At 38.4% G+C, this 16,183-nt stretch overlaps 1 protein-coding gene across 1 annotated transcript in view; it reads right to left on the minus strand.

Annotated features, from left to right (window-relative positions):
• Positions 1-1,011: 1,011 nt before the first annotated feature.
• LOC113529552 (dedicator of cytokinesis protein 2) overlaps positions 1,012-16,183 on the minus strand; it is a 119,071-nt gene continuing 103,899 nt past the window's right edge. Inside the window, exons 35-52 of the mRNA XM_026918807.3 lie at positions 13,880-13,920; positions 11,268-11,358; positions 9,622-9,732; positions 7,992-8,081; positions 7,262-7,366; positions 6,931-7,072; positions 6,412-6,493; positions 6,071-6,155; positions 5,899-5,985; positions 5,626-5,802; positions 5,335-5,418; positions 5,103-5,240; positions 4,834-4,952; positions 4,562-4,658; positions 3,780-3,881; positions 3,490-3,592; positions 3,207-3,355; positions 1,012-1,421 (exon numbers count right to left, since the gene is read on the minus strand). Of these exons, the coding sequence (XP_026774608.3) occupies positions 1,365-1,421; positions 3,207-3,355; positions 3,490-3,592; positions 3,780-3,881; positions 4,562-4,658; positions 4,834-4,952; positions 5,103-5,240; positions 5,335-5,418; positions 5,626-5,802; positions 5,899-5,985; positions 6,071-6,155; positions 6,412-6,493; positions 6,931-7,072; positions 7,262-7,366; positions 7,992-8,081; positions 9,622-9,732; positions 11,268-11,358; positions 13,880-13,920 (1,860 nt within the window). The 3' untranslated portion in view covers positions 1,012-1,364. The remainder of the gene's footprint in view (positions 1,422-3,206; positions 3,356-3,489; positions 3,593-3,779; positions 3,882-4,561; positions 4,659-4,833; positions 4,953-5,102; positions 5,241-5,334; positions 5,419-5,625; positions 5,803-5,898; positions 5,986-6,070; positions 6,156-6,411; positions 6,494-6,930; positions 7,073-7,261; positions 7,367-7,991; positions 8,082-9,621; positions 9,733-11,267; positions 11,359-13,879; positions 13,921-16,183) is intronic.

Genomic DNA, 16,183 nt, shown 5'->3' on the forward strand with positions numbered 1-16,183 from the left:
AGAACCCAGATCTAAATCCTCTTGAAAACCTGTGGAATGACTTGAAGAGGGCTGTGCACAGGAGAACCCCTAGCAACTTGATGGATGTGGAGCATTTTTGCACAAAAGTGCTGTATTACAAGCAAACAGTGCTTTTACAAAGTATTGTTAAGGGGTGTGTACACTTGTGCAACCAGATTATTAAAGGTTTTTCTTTTTCCTTTTATTTCCCCTTAAAATGTTTATATTTGTTTTTCCACTTGAATTTTGTTGGTTGCTATATCACAATAAAGGTGGAAAAAGATCTGACATAATTGATCTTGGTTTCATTTTTTTTAGAACACATAAACCTGCAATTTTAACAGGGGTGTGTAAACTTTTTATATCCACTGTATATACAGGAATGACAATAAAACACACGTCAAATAAATTATTTCTTGTGTGTTTTGTATGTGATACATCAAAAAATCTGACTCTTTGTGCCTGCATTTTAAACTGGTTAAAAATAACTTATCGCGTGTCCTAATCTGTCATATCTCCTTCAGCAGTGGTATAATATTAAATTATATTATTTTCAGGATGTAATGGGCATGATAACTATTTTAAAGTTGGATTTAAAGAACAAAGTGATACTAGCACACCTTAACAAAAAATTAAAAACAAGTCATATGGTATACTAACAATTGATATTCAATAAAACACAGTTAGCTATAAGTGGAAGGTGGCTGAAATGATCTTCCATGTTTATCTAAGAGCTTTCTAGCACAGGAGGTTTTCGTTGTTGGACTGGATTAATGAGTGGCATTTGGATTAATGAGTGGCATCAGAGGTTTTTGACTCAGTTGCAGACTCCAGAAAGGATGCAAGATGACCTGAATTCTATCATTAATTACAGTAACTACCTCAGATTTGTCTGTACCTTAGGAATTAAACAGTATCACACACCCCACTCTAAGATCTGACAGATGTGCTGAAAGACGTTTACATAATAAAGCAAACATACAGTACATGAAGACATTAATCCCAAGAGGATACAATGATAATTGGTTTTTATTCTTCATAATGACAAATATAAAGAAAAAGACAGCATATCAATTCATTTGAACTCTTCATTTTGGAATTCATTATTAAAACTCATATGACATTTAGAGTATCCTAAAAACAACGATTCATTATCTTTACACATGAAACTTCCAGACTTATACTGTGCTGCTAAAGGCGCTACGATACACAAATCATCTGTCTTTGGCTTCAACACTCGAAGATTATTTTGGTAATACAAGTTTCACTCCAAAATGATCACTCCTTATAAACGAGTTGATCATCTTTATATATTTTCTAGATATAGAGATTATATCCAGGACAGAACATTTTTTGCAACAGAGTTAAAAATGAGTCTCGCCAGCAGAATCGGATGCAGTTTTGTTATCTTCACCCTTCGACTGTGAAAGACAAGCAAGAACACATGAAGAATTTCTGATATCAAGAACAAGTAAGAACAACATAAAGGAATAACTGAGTTTTTTCAGTGTAATCTCTATCTGCTGTATCTGTTGTGTACTGTATGTGTGATTATGAACGACTAATGTCCTACAAGTCTCCCTGTGCAATGTGTTGACTCAAAACTCAGTTAGACTGGACATTTACAGAGAGCTCTTGAACTCCATTAATAAACATTTTTGCAAATCATTTTTGCAGAACATTTTCCTGATTCCTTCAGTCATTTGGAAATGAAGCTTGAAATCTGAAATTTGTTCTTTCAGAGATGTTAGGGTTTTTTTTCCAGAGAAGGAATTTGTGATAATGCTTTACATAGTTAAACATAGCTCACTGTTCCTCCTTGTTGATGCATGGAGACCACAAAACCTTCATAAATAACTGAAATTACTCTTTAGTGTTTTGTTCAAGTGTTGGAAAGTTGGATACGGCTATGCTTCAAGTGACGAAACAACTAAAAAAAAAAACCCATCCAGTTGGTATACTCAAAAAGAACTTCCAGTACTTCCTATTTCTAGAACAATCAGCACACGCATTTTTAAATATGCATACCTCCTTGTTAAAATGTAGGCAATTGCATGATATTCATTTTAAACATTACGTCATTTGCAATAGTAGCCATACCATTAGACATTAAGAAGCAGTGCATGAGGTTTGAAAGGGGTATATTTTGAGCACTGGGCTCATTCAGGCAGCTTTTTAATTGTTAAACTGAATCAACAAATAAAAAAACAGCAATGATGATGATGGTCAAAGAGGTATAAATATGGCAGCGAGAGATGTCAGTTGAAGTGTTGATTTATGTTACAAAGCAAAAACTGTTAAGAGATGCAAAGGTATGTGTTTATGCTGCTGCTTCCACAACCTCAAGCAAATGTGCAAACAATGGACCTGGAAATCAAATAGCTGCAACCGTGTGAGATTTAAAAATAAATAAATAAAATAAATTCTAAATAGCTTCGGTAGGATTTTATCTCATATCCGTCTCATCATCAACCTTTATTGTTAAAGTGTAAAGGCTGTAGGTTTGAATTTGTGTTATATAGTCACATTTTAAACTTTTACTGATGAAGTCTAGTAAATGGAAGCATGTGAAGGTTCTTGTCTGTGGTAATCACACGTACAGATACAGTACAGCAGATTGAGATCAGGCTAAAAACACTACAATTGTAACGAATCCGGCCTCTGTGGTTCCCCCTGATCGTCACCAGAGGTCACCATCACCCGAGTATTGACCTTCCCCTCGAAACTACATTTCCCATCACCCCGCACCCAGCACTGATTACGAGCTCACCTGCAGCCTATTACCGGGACTACTTAAGCCTCCGCCTCTCGCTCACTCATTGCGAAGTCTTGTTTTGCCCCGGCTAACATTTCTGAGCGTTTATATCTTCTCTGTTGGATTACTGTGTTTGACCTTGGACTGTTTCTTCTCGTTTCTGATTCTTTGCTGCCTGCCCTGACCATCTGCCTGTTTGATCACTCTGCCTTTGTTTTGCCTCTGATTACCCTGTTTCGCTGTTGCCCGACCACGCCTGTACGACTGTGTCTGCCTTTTATTAAAACGCTGCTAATGGATCCCCATTCTGTTGACTCCTCGTTACAACAATATTGATCTAAATGCATTTTCTGTGCAAACACACGCCAGAAAAAAAGCCCATGTGTGAACACGTCCCAAAGTAATCTATCAGTAAGTGTATAATTTATTGTGTGTAATGTGTTTTAATTACCCTTGTTTTAAAGAGCAGGTTAATAACTCCTTTGGAGCGCCGGTCACCAGTGCGGTCAGATGGCAGACACACAGACATGGTCTTACTGTCCCGTCTAGAACATGCTGAATCCAGCTCCTCACTCCCATTGGCTACTGTCAGAGCCAGACCTATGATGGACATCAAAATACAGAGATGGTGAAGTTTGTATAGATTGTATCAAACTGCTAAACTACAAATGTTAAACTATAGAAGTCTGACAACGAAGATTTTGGTATATGTGTGTGTGTGTGTGTGTGTATACCAGTAATAGTAGGCAGTGATCTGGAGTTACTACTAGCCAGGCTGCTTTGTTCACTGGGCTCTGATAGGTTTGTATCACTGCGGAACTCCTGCTTCTTTGACATCTAAGACATGACAGAGAATAAATACACACTAAAATTTTCAAGAGTTCTGTCCCAATTTGCTATTGTTTTTGCTCATGTTTGCATCTGTCATGTCAGATGAAGCTCCTTTAGGTATGAAACAAAGTGCATTCAGTTCGCTTAAAAAGAGATCAGTACTATTTATTTTAATTATTCTGCTGTGACTAACTCGTCTGAAGTCCAGGGTGCTGATTCTCTCTTTCTCTTCGCTGATAAAGATCATGCTGCCTCTACTTTGCTTCTTTTTCCTTTTGGACTTCCTTAACTTCACCTAGGAGAATAAAGTAATGGAAATGAGAATGAGATGAAGTCAAATCCTGGTAAACTGTGAATGAAATGAAAGATGTAAAATCATTGTCATTATCACACTCATCATCATCATCATTATCATCAACAATAATCAGCACCCCCACTATCATCATCTTAATTTATATAGTACTTTTTTTGGAGAATTTCAAATAAAGAAAAATATAAGAAATATAAGGAAATACACTCATTCACCAGTTTAATAGCAACACGTGTAGACCTGCTCATTCATGCAATGGAGGAAAAATCATTGGCATGGTTGTTGGTGCTGCTCAATGCATTCTGAGCCGCTTGTCTGCTCACCATGGCTGTAAAGAATGATTATTTGAGTTCCTGCCAGATTGAACCAATCATCAACAAGCAGGTTACCACCTATAGAATTGCTGTTCACTGAATGCTTTTTGTTTTTTGCACCATTCCCTGTAAACTCTATGGACTGTTATGTGTGAAAATCCCAGGCGATAAGCAGTTTCTGAAATACTCAAACCTACAGCTATACCTACAGATGTACAGGTGTTCCTATTAGTGGCTAGTGAGTGTGTAATAAAAGACACTCAGAATATTGTCAAAGCTAGACTAAAAGAGGACGTTTTAACCTTCCAGCAACTGAATTTTAATTCTAGGATTAAGCGCTTAGATTCTCACCTCCACCTCAGTGCCACTCTCATCAATCACACTGACACTCCCACTGGAGTGGGGCAGGGATGTGGGAGTGAGCGGCCCTGATGAGTCCACAGACATACTACACAGACAGACAGACAGACAGTCAGAGAGAGAGAGAGAGAGAGAGAGAGAGAGAACCCCATGTTGACAATTGGTTACTGGACGAGGATAGAAAATATCTACCTAACATATATCCTGTTCACATAAAAAACCTACTGAATCTGTAAGTGTGTCATTTTTCAGGGTGTGTTTACCTGTCTGGGAATAACTTAGTGGGCGTTCCACATTCTGATCCTGCTAACGAGCAGATGGACTGCCGAACTGAGCGAAGGACAGAACGTGGACGAGTGGACCTTCTCTCATCCATGTCCGGCTAGCAGAGAGGAATGAATCAAAATAAATCAGTACAGGAAAAGAAAACTCCCTTCTTTTATATTAACACTGACCCAATTTCCCCTTGGAGAACAATGAGTACATGTAATTATCTATCCACTGTGTCCATCTCAGTTAGTCTGTCTCTCACCAGTTCTCTGGCTCCGTACTCTTTCTCCACTTTCTTCCTCAGCTGTTTGAAGCACTCCTCCATGCGCTCATGAAAAGGTCGGAGGTCGCCTGTCACCCTCTTGCCATGAAGAGCGATTCCTCGGCCCAGCAAGGGGATCTACAGCGATACACATATCATAGCCACTTCAGTAATGGGACAAGCTTTTAAAAGAGCTGTGTTTCCATAAGCAATGGGACATTTTTATGTGTACCTGCCATGCGATGAGGTCTTTGAGGCGGTGCAGCTTTTCTTTGTCTTCTGGATGCTCATGTGTGTACTCCTCAGTGAAGAATGCCTAAAAAGGCAAGTTAAAAGGGGTAATTTTAGAGTAATTATTGAGTCGTTGTACAGTCAGTTCCAGAATTATTGGCACCGTTGGTAAAGATGGTGAAAAGGTTTACGAAAAAACTTTGTGGTTAAAATCTTCCAACATATTCACACTATCCAAGTGTGAATCCAAGAACAAAGGGTAGGTTGATTTTCTTATGCACAAATCACATACCTTTTCATACTTGGCAAAGCCACCCATGACAGCAGGATCCACAATGCCATTAAGCAACATGGAAAGGGGGTTTATGGGTAAAGTCTCGTCACACTGGTATTGGTTAATCATTGTAAGTATTTTTTCATTGGTGCTTCCCATTGTCTCTATGGCATTCTCCAGAGGACTCACAGTTGTCTGATGGAAAAGTGGTAAAGCAGGAGATGTACAGTTACAGTTTTGTCGTTTAAGAGTAAACATTGCTTGTCTAACACATTTCTGGCCGATACTCACATGAGTCATGTTTGTGGCCTCGAACCAGCGCAGGATCCCAGGCAACTTATACGCAGTGAAGAAAGTGGTGCGTTCAATCCACATAGACTACATAAAACGAGAGGGAGATGGAGTATTATTCCTGTGTATGTGTTTATGTGTGTATGTGTACCAGCAAAAGATTGTGACTCACAGCAAACTCATTATCAGGGTCCACTTTTCCCTTCCTCACAGGTCTGGAGTACTGGAAGCGCTGAACATAGTTGGACTTATAGAAGCTAAAAAAAAGGTGTAAATGTGGTGAGAACTGTACAACATGGTCTAACATATGCAAATCCACAACAGTTCACATGACACAAGACAGATTTGTACCTTTTCATATTACGGCATTCATATAAAATTGAACAAAAATCCAACATTGTCCTTGTTTCTTTTATATTCATACACATTTCTCATGAGATCAAGTCAGAACTATACTCACCCAAGAGTTGGAGACTATGAGCAGAGCTATATTGTGAGTATTGTAATACTAACTTGATAATCTGATCAGGAACTGGCTTGTTCATCAGACGGGGTGGGATTTCCAGGACAGGCTGGACAGTGAAGCACTGGATGTCTGAAAACGCCATGCTAAGAATGGTATACTGACACATATGAGCTTATAATCAACTGTGTGTTGTTTAACATCTGATACACTCTAAGGTTTAATGTCCAATAAAAATAAATCATTTCCTCATGCTTAGCTAATAAACATTAAGCTAAGAGTGAGGAATAGAACTGTTTTACAGGTTTTATAGATTAGATTTGTGTCAAGTAAGGATAAAATTTACAATAATTGGCCAGAAAGTGCATGAGTCTTTTAGGTGTCATAAAATGGGTTCATCTTAAGCTTATCCATGCATTTAAATATCAAACCCTACATTTAGAGGTGATTTATCTCTCTAGAAATCACTCAATATTACTGTGATGTGGTTTAGGAATTTGTCATACCCTGCTTGTTTTTTGTTGTACTGTGTGTTGTGATTTACGGTGTGTCTTGTCGTTAATGGATACATTGCAATGGGGAGTTCTTGATGTCATCTCCAGGCATGGTAGTGGTATTAAGTCTGACAGCACTGGGGAACTGACTCATCAGATGGCTCTGGAAATCTTCCCTGCGCTCATACTCCTTCCCACGATGGATAAACACCTTGTTCTGCAGTTACAACACATGAGTAAACATGACATACTCCCAACACCTCAATCTGACCATCCCTTCAGTACCACAATGTAATTCATTCATTCATTCATTCATTCATTCAGGTGTTTATACATACATACATACATACACACACACATACACACACACACACACACACACACACATAAAAACACAAGTACTGACCCGTAGGAATTGAGGAAAGCCACAGCCATAGTACCCAACAGCAAAGTAATCTGGTTTGGGTCGCAGGATCTTCATGATATTCTCATAGAACTTGGCTTGTTGTTTCTGTATGCAGGATTAGATAGCAGTAAATACAGTGGAAAATATCAAAAACACTGAAAGAGAACATTTCATTGACTTTGTCAGTAAGAAGGGAAAAATGTAAAACAATGACAGTTTTAAAAGTTGTACTTCCGTAACACACTTTGGTCTTTAGTTAGACAGATAAGAAGATCCAAGCTGCAACTTATAGACAATTCACAAAAAAAGCTGATCCAATTTGATGAAAGTAAAACAGTGCTCAACTTTTTTTTTCTTTTTCTGAAGCTGGTGAATATCATTAAAACCCCTGATTAGCTACCGAACAGTTTCATTTAATTGTCATAGTCTCACATAATTTAAAACATTCAGACAGCCTGATTAATTAGCCTGAAATATAACATAAACCTGACAGCTAGAGTAACTCTTCTGAACAATGTTCCCATCATTAGAGTGGATATAAGTCGTTCTCTTCCTCTCAGCAGAAGGTGATTAAACTAGCCATCAAAGATTTAGAGGGAATGACAGGTGTAGAGAAATGACTGCATGGGGCATATCCAGCATTCATAAATCTTATGTTATATTATGAAAAAAAAAAGCTGAAATCTGTGTGTGTGTGTGTGTGTGTGTGTGTGTGTGTGTGTGTGTTTACCAGGCTCTGGCCGAGTAGTTCATAGTCAAAGACCTCCATCTCAAACTGTTCTGCAAGTTCTTTACACAAAGCAATGGCTTCCTCCCACATCTAAAACACACGAATGTATGAAAGTATAAACACACAAGGGAAACTGCCTAACAATTACACCAAAGTTATGGAAATACCTTTAATCTTAGATTAAAATTCACTCATCTGAACCTCAGCTGTAAAAGAAAGCACTGATTCTTTTGGTTTTGCTGGGATCTCAACACGTCCTTCAGAATACAATCCATTTTTTGGATAGCAATATATTGTGTCTGTACACTTAGAAAAGACACTATCTAATGAAACACAACATGTACAGGTAATTTTAATTAACTGTAATATTAAAGCAACATTTATTACTCTACTGACACATTAAGTGTAAAAAAAACCCCACCAAATTTCTCTATTATTAAATTTACTGTATGCTTCTATTAACCCTCAACAACTTTCCCATGATCATTTTCTCACTACACCTATAAGCTCTCAACAATCTCTTTGAAATGTAGTTAACTATCTTGCTATTACCATTTATAGTGTTTATACCAGTCACACTGGCTCGCTGCAATACCCCTCCTGACCACCAGAGGTCAAGCTCTCTTCAGTTTTAGTATGGATTTCATTACTTTCTGTCACTAGTGATGTATCTAAGTATCAAATTTGTGCTCAGGCTTTGAGCTGTATTCACTAGTTTACCATGTGCTTCCCTGCGTACTGGTTTCTGGATCGGTTGCCTGACCATGGTTTTTTTTTTTTTTTTTTTTTTTTTTGTGGATTTATCCTTCTGCCCACTTTTACCTGTGGATTTATGACTGATTATTATTGTAAGCATATTATAAACTTTGCCAGATTTTACTGTCGGTTTAAATTTGCTATTTGGTCTCAGGGTTGTTGCTACACTTATACATCTTTTATAAAAATACTTCTGCTCATGGAGCCAAATGATCCTGCAGAGTCCCCTGAGTTACAACCACACACTTACCTGCTTAATAGCTAGAACCTGTCTGGCATTTCAATGTACTTCAGTAAATCTGTCTTGGTACTTTCCTTCTTGCAAAATAATTACTTTGGAGTTTGTACCTCATACTTACCTGGCTAAGACATAGAATATAGGAGACTGTAAAAGAAAGTAATGCCACTTTGGTACCATGTGATTGAAGCAGTTTCTCTAATGAACGTTACATGAAAAATGTAAGAAACACTACTTTGTTAGTAATATGGGAACAATGCATTGTATGGTGTGGTGGTAGCTAAGTGGATAAACCATTGGACATTGATTGGAAAATTGTGAGTTCAAATCCCAGTACTGCCAACCTGCTAGTGCTGGGAACTTGAGTAAGGCCCTTAGCCCTCAACTGCTTATAGAAATGAAATATTTGTAAGTCCCTTTGGATAAGGCTGTTTGCCAAATGCCATACATGTGTACTACACTAGTTTCTGTAACTTGCTTTGTTTTGCTTTTAATGTGACACATAAAGATCAAGTTGTGTTAAATAACAGCTTAGGAGGATTAAGATCATGCTAGTTGAATCTACAATGGCTCTGGTTACGCAGCACTTTATTTAGAAATGTCACAGATATGAAGTTGGTGTGAAGTCCAGTGCACCTTGCCCTTGTCGAAGTAGCTGATGATGGTGTCATAGAGCGTCTCTTTGAGCTGCCGCTGCGTCTGAGGACTCTGGAAATCCAGCTGAGGTGCACATGGGTCATCCGACCACTACAGGAATAGATGTGTGTGTTGAAAAGAGGATAATGAAGTTAGATATAAGACTGATATAAGATAAAAGCTCAGCAAACCATATTGCAGCAGCGCAATGTGTGAAATCATGCAGATACAGATCAAGAGCTTCAGTTAATGTTCACATCAGACATCAGAATGGGGGGGTATGATCTATATGACTTTAACTGTGGCATATTTGTTGGTGCCAGATTGGCTGGTTTGAGTGTTTCAGAAACTACTGATCTCCTGGGATTTTCACGCAGTCTCTAGAGTTTACAAAGAATGGTGAGAGAGATCAGAGGAGAATGACGAGACTGCTCTGAGCTGACAGGAAGTTTATAGTAACTCAAATAAGCACTCTTTACAACCGTGTTGAGCAGAAAAGCATCTCAGAACACACGACACATCAAACCTTGAGGTGGATGAGCCACAACAGCAGAAGACCACATCAGGTTCCACTCCTGTCAGCCAAGAACAAGAATCTGAGGCTATCATTGGCACAGACTCACTGAAACTGTCCAGTTTTGATGAGCTTGTGCCCATGATAGCCTCAGTTACCTGTTTGTGGCTGACAGGAATGGAACCCGGTGTGATCTTCTGCTGTTGTAGCCCATCCACCTCAAAATTCGATGTTCTGTGCTTGCTGAGATGCTTTTCTGCTCACCGTGGTTGTAAAGAGTGATTATATGAGTTAATATATCCTTCCTGGCAGCTCGAACCAATCTGGCCATTTTCCTTTGACCGCTCTTATCAACAAGGCATTTCCACCCTCAATGTTTTTTGTTTTTCTCACCATTCTGTGTAAACTCTGGAGATTGTTATGTGTGAAAATCCCAGGAGATCAGCAGTTTTTGAAATACTCAAACCAACATCCATGCCACGGTTACAGAGACCACACTTTTTCTTCATTCTGATGTTTGATGTGAAAATTAACTGAAGCTCTTGACCTGTATCTGTAAGATTTTATGCACTGTGCTGCTGCCACATGACCGGCTGATTAGATAACCACATTAATGTGCCTAAACATGTGGATGGTGAGTGTATATATATGCAGATAGAAGTCATAGGATGTCCATGGACAAAGAGAAGACAGCCCAAATTGTCCTCACCAGAGAATCATGAGTCAAACCACATCACTCAGAATGTAATCTAGCACAAATGAATGAACTGCATATTGCTGATTACATCAATCAGACATGACAGAGACAGCGAAAAAGAGAGAGAATGCGAGACAGAATGAGAGACATTGCAAAGAGCTCCATAAATTTTTTGCTGCAAGAGCTGTAGTGAATTCATAAATCTAGTCTGCAACCCACAAAGGGCCATTGGACGTGGCCAGGGACTGTTGTAAATCAGCCAATAACGACACCTCTTTCCTCTCTAAGAATTGCACAAACCAGAGTAGCTCTCTTATACTACAGTGACCTTGTGCCAGAGGTCAAACAGTATTTCGGCAGTAACGTATTCTCTGTGTGTGTGTGCATGTGAATGCATTGATCTGCTTCAGTCTGCAGGTGTGTCCGTGTGTGTACCTTAAGCAGCTTGGAATGCAGCAGAAGTGTGTATGCAGCCTCTGTATAGTTCTCTCCCTCCAAATGAAGGTCACGTAGCTTGTAGAGGTACCTGTGACATACAATCATTCAAATGTTTAAGATGCCATTTTCTATGTTTACGCACCTAACACAAGTCTATCAAAACACACATTTGTGTCACTCAATGTACCAAAATGGGTCTAAATGAATTCATGGCATACTATATTTTACACATTTTTTTTTTATTTTGTATCAGTGTTATGATTAACTGTTAAAATTGAGTAAGGTTTCCTAAAGGGATATTACATTAGCTGTTGAATAATACATACATACATACATACATACATATGTATATATATATATATATATATATATATATATATATATATATATATATATATATATATATATATACATACATACACACACATACATGAAAGGAAACCAAGACTGTTGTTACCTTTAGTGGTTTATGCAATACAAACATAGTGATAAATATTATTTATAATATAAGGCTAATAATATGCTAATAGTCACTCCAGTATAAAATTACAGGCGTATTATTAATTGAATGAAAATCTGAGTGCAATTTTAAAAGTATTTGGCATCCCAGTTTCACTTGTCTCATGCCTCTAAACAATTAACATGTACTTTACCACACTTTCCATAAGAGGGTAGTATTGGAGCAGTAATTCAGTACTGTGAAACAAACCTAAACTGAAATTACTGGTATTTGTATTTGTATGTTCTGCCTCTAGGGATGAGGATGAAAGAGGACAAATACATGACATATAAAGAAAGATGTGATTTCTGCACATGCCCATTCCAAGGCTGTATGCTAGTGACCACTATACATTAACAAGGCACTTATACTTGGGCTGTATATTTGGTTTGCATTCTGCCTCATCTATAAGTTACTTCGGATATAAGTTTGTGCCAAAGAATAAATATAAATGGAAATGAAGGTCAGGATCGATATCAAGGTGAATAATAAACAAGAACTAATCTTGAACAGACTGAAAAATGAATGTGCTCTTGAAAAAGAAAGAGGCTTCAAGGGCTGGAGTAGTGCCATGTTCTTGCTGGCTGTAAGAAAATGATTCAGTAGGAACTTGTCTCCAGTGCTAACTCAACTGTCTAATGAAGGCTGCTCTGCCACTAGAGAATGACTTGTGAGGTGTGAGGTCTTCTGTCAGACAAATCAAGGGCGAACCATCTACTCTGAAATGAAAGCTGGATTCTTTTTACAGTGTAGAAGCTCAAGGTCAGGAGGAAGACCTTATGTGAATCATGGCATAGATGGCAGAATTGGGACATCCTGCATGTACTGGCTTTAAATATTCAGCCTGGTCTCTTTGTGAATAAAACGTGTGATGTAAATTTGTCAGGCTTTAGCCAGGCTCCTTATGTTCGGACACAGAGTCATCCAAGTTTAATGTGCCTCTAAGGTGGCTGTATGTCAAACAGCAAAGAAGAAATCCCTCTTTCTTTCTCGCTCTAATAGGCACCTGGCACACTTTAATCCAACAATATTCTTGGGAGTTGGGGGTGGGGATGGACTTTGTTCTCTCTGAATCAGTGTAGCAGCTTTTTTCAGTCTCACTTAAGGCTGCATTATGGTCACTCTATACCGGCAGAGGGTATGCTTGAGAAAGGAAATACTCTAGACAGCTGCATGCTGAGACCAAAGTACCTGTCCCTGCATGGGTTTAAAGTATTTCTGTTTTTCTTTTAGGAATAACATTTACTTAATGAGCCAGCAGCATGGTCTGGGTGCCTGGACTCTGTGTTACAGTTACAATATGCATGTTACAAAAGAGAGAGAGAGAGAGAGAGAGAGAGAGAGAGAGAGAGAGATTACATACTTCCACAGCTTTGTGGTGTTAATAAGGGGACGCTACATAACAGTATAATGAAACAATGCTAGACAGAGACATCTGGCTCAGGCATATCTGATTTTCATATATTTATAATACTGTTGGTCCAAGAAAGGTGCAAGTCTCCAGCTTTCATCACACTTTCTTTCACATGCTCTTTCAATATCACCCGTGTTGATTTATTCTTTGCTAAGTCACCCTTCCCCTGCTCTGTATTATACGTAGTGTACAATTTCCATTACTCTAATTCCTCTACACCACCCCCTGCCCCCATCTCTCTCTCTCTCTCTCTCTCTCTCTCTCTCTTTCTCTCTCGCTCACACACACACACACACACACACGCACATACCCTTCTGGCCTTCTGCTGTTTGATTCCCTTCATTACCTCTCTTCTACCATCACTCTGTTTTTCCCTTGTTAATTCCCATATGCACTCTTGTTTTCTTTTTTCATCAATCTCTGCCACATAAGAGCTACTTCATTGTCTCTGTCTCTCCTTCCATCTCCAACCCATTTATCCCCATCTTTGAATTCTTCATGTCAATCACTTCATCTGTCACTTGATGTGTCAGTGATTCAGAACTGTGCCTTTCCAGCAGAGCTGAACATCCATTCAAATGTTTTAGTTCATTTTTCTTTCTCTCTCCAGACAAATAGCACTGACTAAGCACTATCCACAGTCACTCCAGCATGCATGCACACACAACAGGAAATATATACGTTTAATCAAATTACCTGATGTACATCCCCTCACGATTGATGTCTTTGTAGAAATTCTGAAAAAAAGTTAAAGAAATGCTTAGTTTACACATTCATATGTGTACCATTGTGTGCGTGAAAATCTTTATACTGCTGTAAATGAACTAGCAATGTTCCCCTTGTGACATCAATGCAGCAGACAGATGCTCTTCTCACTAACAAGAACAAGGAAAATACAACACCAATGAAGAAATTAGCACCACAATCGCTAAGCACATCACAAATATTTCAATGTAAACATATTTAATGTGTTTCATGATGGAGGTTTCCTTTAAGCACACTTTTCCCTTGGCTACATGATTTGCTAGATGGCCAAGGAAAGCACCTTTACAGCGCCAGGGAATATGGAAACTGCCCAAGCAGCACTGCCTCAAAGTTGTAGGACACAGGTGGTGAGAGAGTCTAATACAGCAAGCTTATGAAGGAGAGTATTGAAACAATCTATAGTATGATTTCACTCAGCATTTTCCAAATAGAGCAGTATTATTGTTATACAGTATACTGAGTCCAAATCCCAGTCCTGTCACTTACATTCATCTTGTTATCCCCCAAAGTCACCAGTGTAGCTACAATGATATTTGAAGAAAAGGAAATAGGTTTTATTTTGTTAATGCATATTTTTATTTGGCCAATAAAATGCCTGCATATTTCAAGATACCTATTTTCAACCTAACATCCAGTATATATTCAAAGCTTTTTGGCTTTTCTTTATTTGTCTGTGTAGTGTGATGATCAAACCCACTTTCCTATGTCAACCAGAAGAGGATGAGTTTCCTTTTGAGTCTACAGTACTTCCTCTTACCATTTCTTCTTCGTGTTGTCTCAGAGAGTCTGCTTGTTACTGTCATCTCTGGCTTGCTCATTAGGCATCTGGATCTGGATCTGAATTTCTGCAAAGCTGCTTTGCTAATTTCAATGGTAACTGTCAAAAGGTATCATTGTTATCCAAATAAAATGGAATAAAATTAGTTTTAAAATTAATCAGTACCTGCAATAAAATTGATCAGCTAATATTTTAGTTCTTCTTTTGTGCTTCTGAGCCAAAAGCCAAGATTAGCCTATGATATTAATCTATAGAGTAGCTGCACTTTTGATAATAAATCACAGAAAAGAATTAGCCTCCCATTTAATGGCATTTTAAGGAGAATCCAAAAATGCCAATGTGGCCTGGGCAGAAACTGAGTTTAAAGTTGAGTAGGAGAGCTCTAAGCACTTGGCTCAATCACTTGAGAGACTTGGCTGGTGTGTCGTTGGCTGGTGTGAGTTTTTCCTGATTCTCCAGTTGTATTGATTCAAAAAGTAAAAGTGGAGAGTCACAGGTTCCATTTCAGGTGGGTATCATGGGAAATGGGCTGGAGTTACGGGAATAGGTTACGATACTGCAATTTGTGTTGCTCAGTCAACATTGCCAATGTGCCTTTTACTGAGGCGCCCATTTCCCAAATTGCGGCAGAGGCGCAATCTATTCATTTCAGCTTGCCTGCAAACAAAACTATACCCTCTCCTTGTGCCAGGGAAGGCTTGTTCTAAATCCACCTTCCCGAAAACAAACATTATCCCCCTCTCCCTGAACGCAGATCTACAACGAGAATACGAGAAGGAAACTTGGAAGGAAACACTTTATCACGGCACTTGTGATTAATTTCAGACTCAGCATCTCCAGTGCCAGAGCGTTTTGTTTATATTTGAAAAGCACATGATGACACATTTTAATCACAGGCTGATTTTGAAGTTGATGACAATGTGGAAAGTAGTGTACCTACAAGCTATGCAGACCAGATGCTGTAGCTGCCTGCTGTAGCTGATTACAGGCTAAGAGCCATTCATTTTTTTGTGTGTGTGATTATACCAAAATGCAAAAAAAAAAAAAACGACATTAGATCATGGCATATATAGATATTCGTGTGGCAGAAATATTTTGTGATCTTTGAGGAAGGTTGTAACCTACTGAGAAGTGGCATAATTGTTTAAAATAATCTTATATATCCAAACAAATCAGCTCCTGTCTTTTCCTTTTTAAAACACTGTGTGTGCTTGCTCAGCGTGGTGGCATTGCACTAATTAAATAATATTAGATTTCAACTATAGATATGTTTCATATTGATATGTTAGTGGCAGAAATAACCAGCTGACTGACAGAACTAACATCAAATGTGTTATTGTCTCCTTGTGGTATCTACAACAGTATTTATAACTGAAAAATCCTCTATCTTGCATTGAATTATCTTCATCTCAATTGTTTTTAAGCTATATCATTGATTTTGTTAATTATATAATGTT

This window comes from Pangasianodon hypophthalmus, chromosome 9, assembly GCF_027358585.1.
Source record: "Pangasianodon hypophthalmus isolate fPanHyp1 chromosome 9, fPanHyp1.pri, whole genome shotgun sequence".
Taxonomy (NCBI): Eukaryota; Metazoa; Chordata; class Actinopteri; order Siluriformes; family Pangasiidae; genus Pangasianodon; species Pangasianodon hypophthalmus.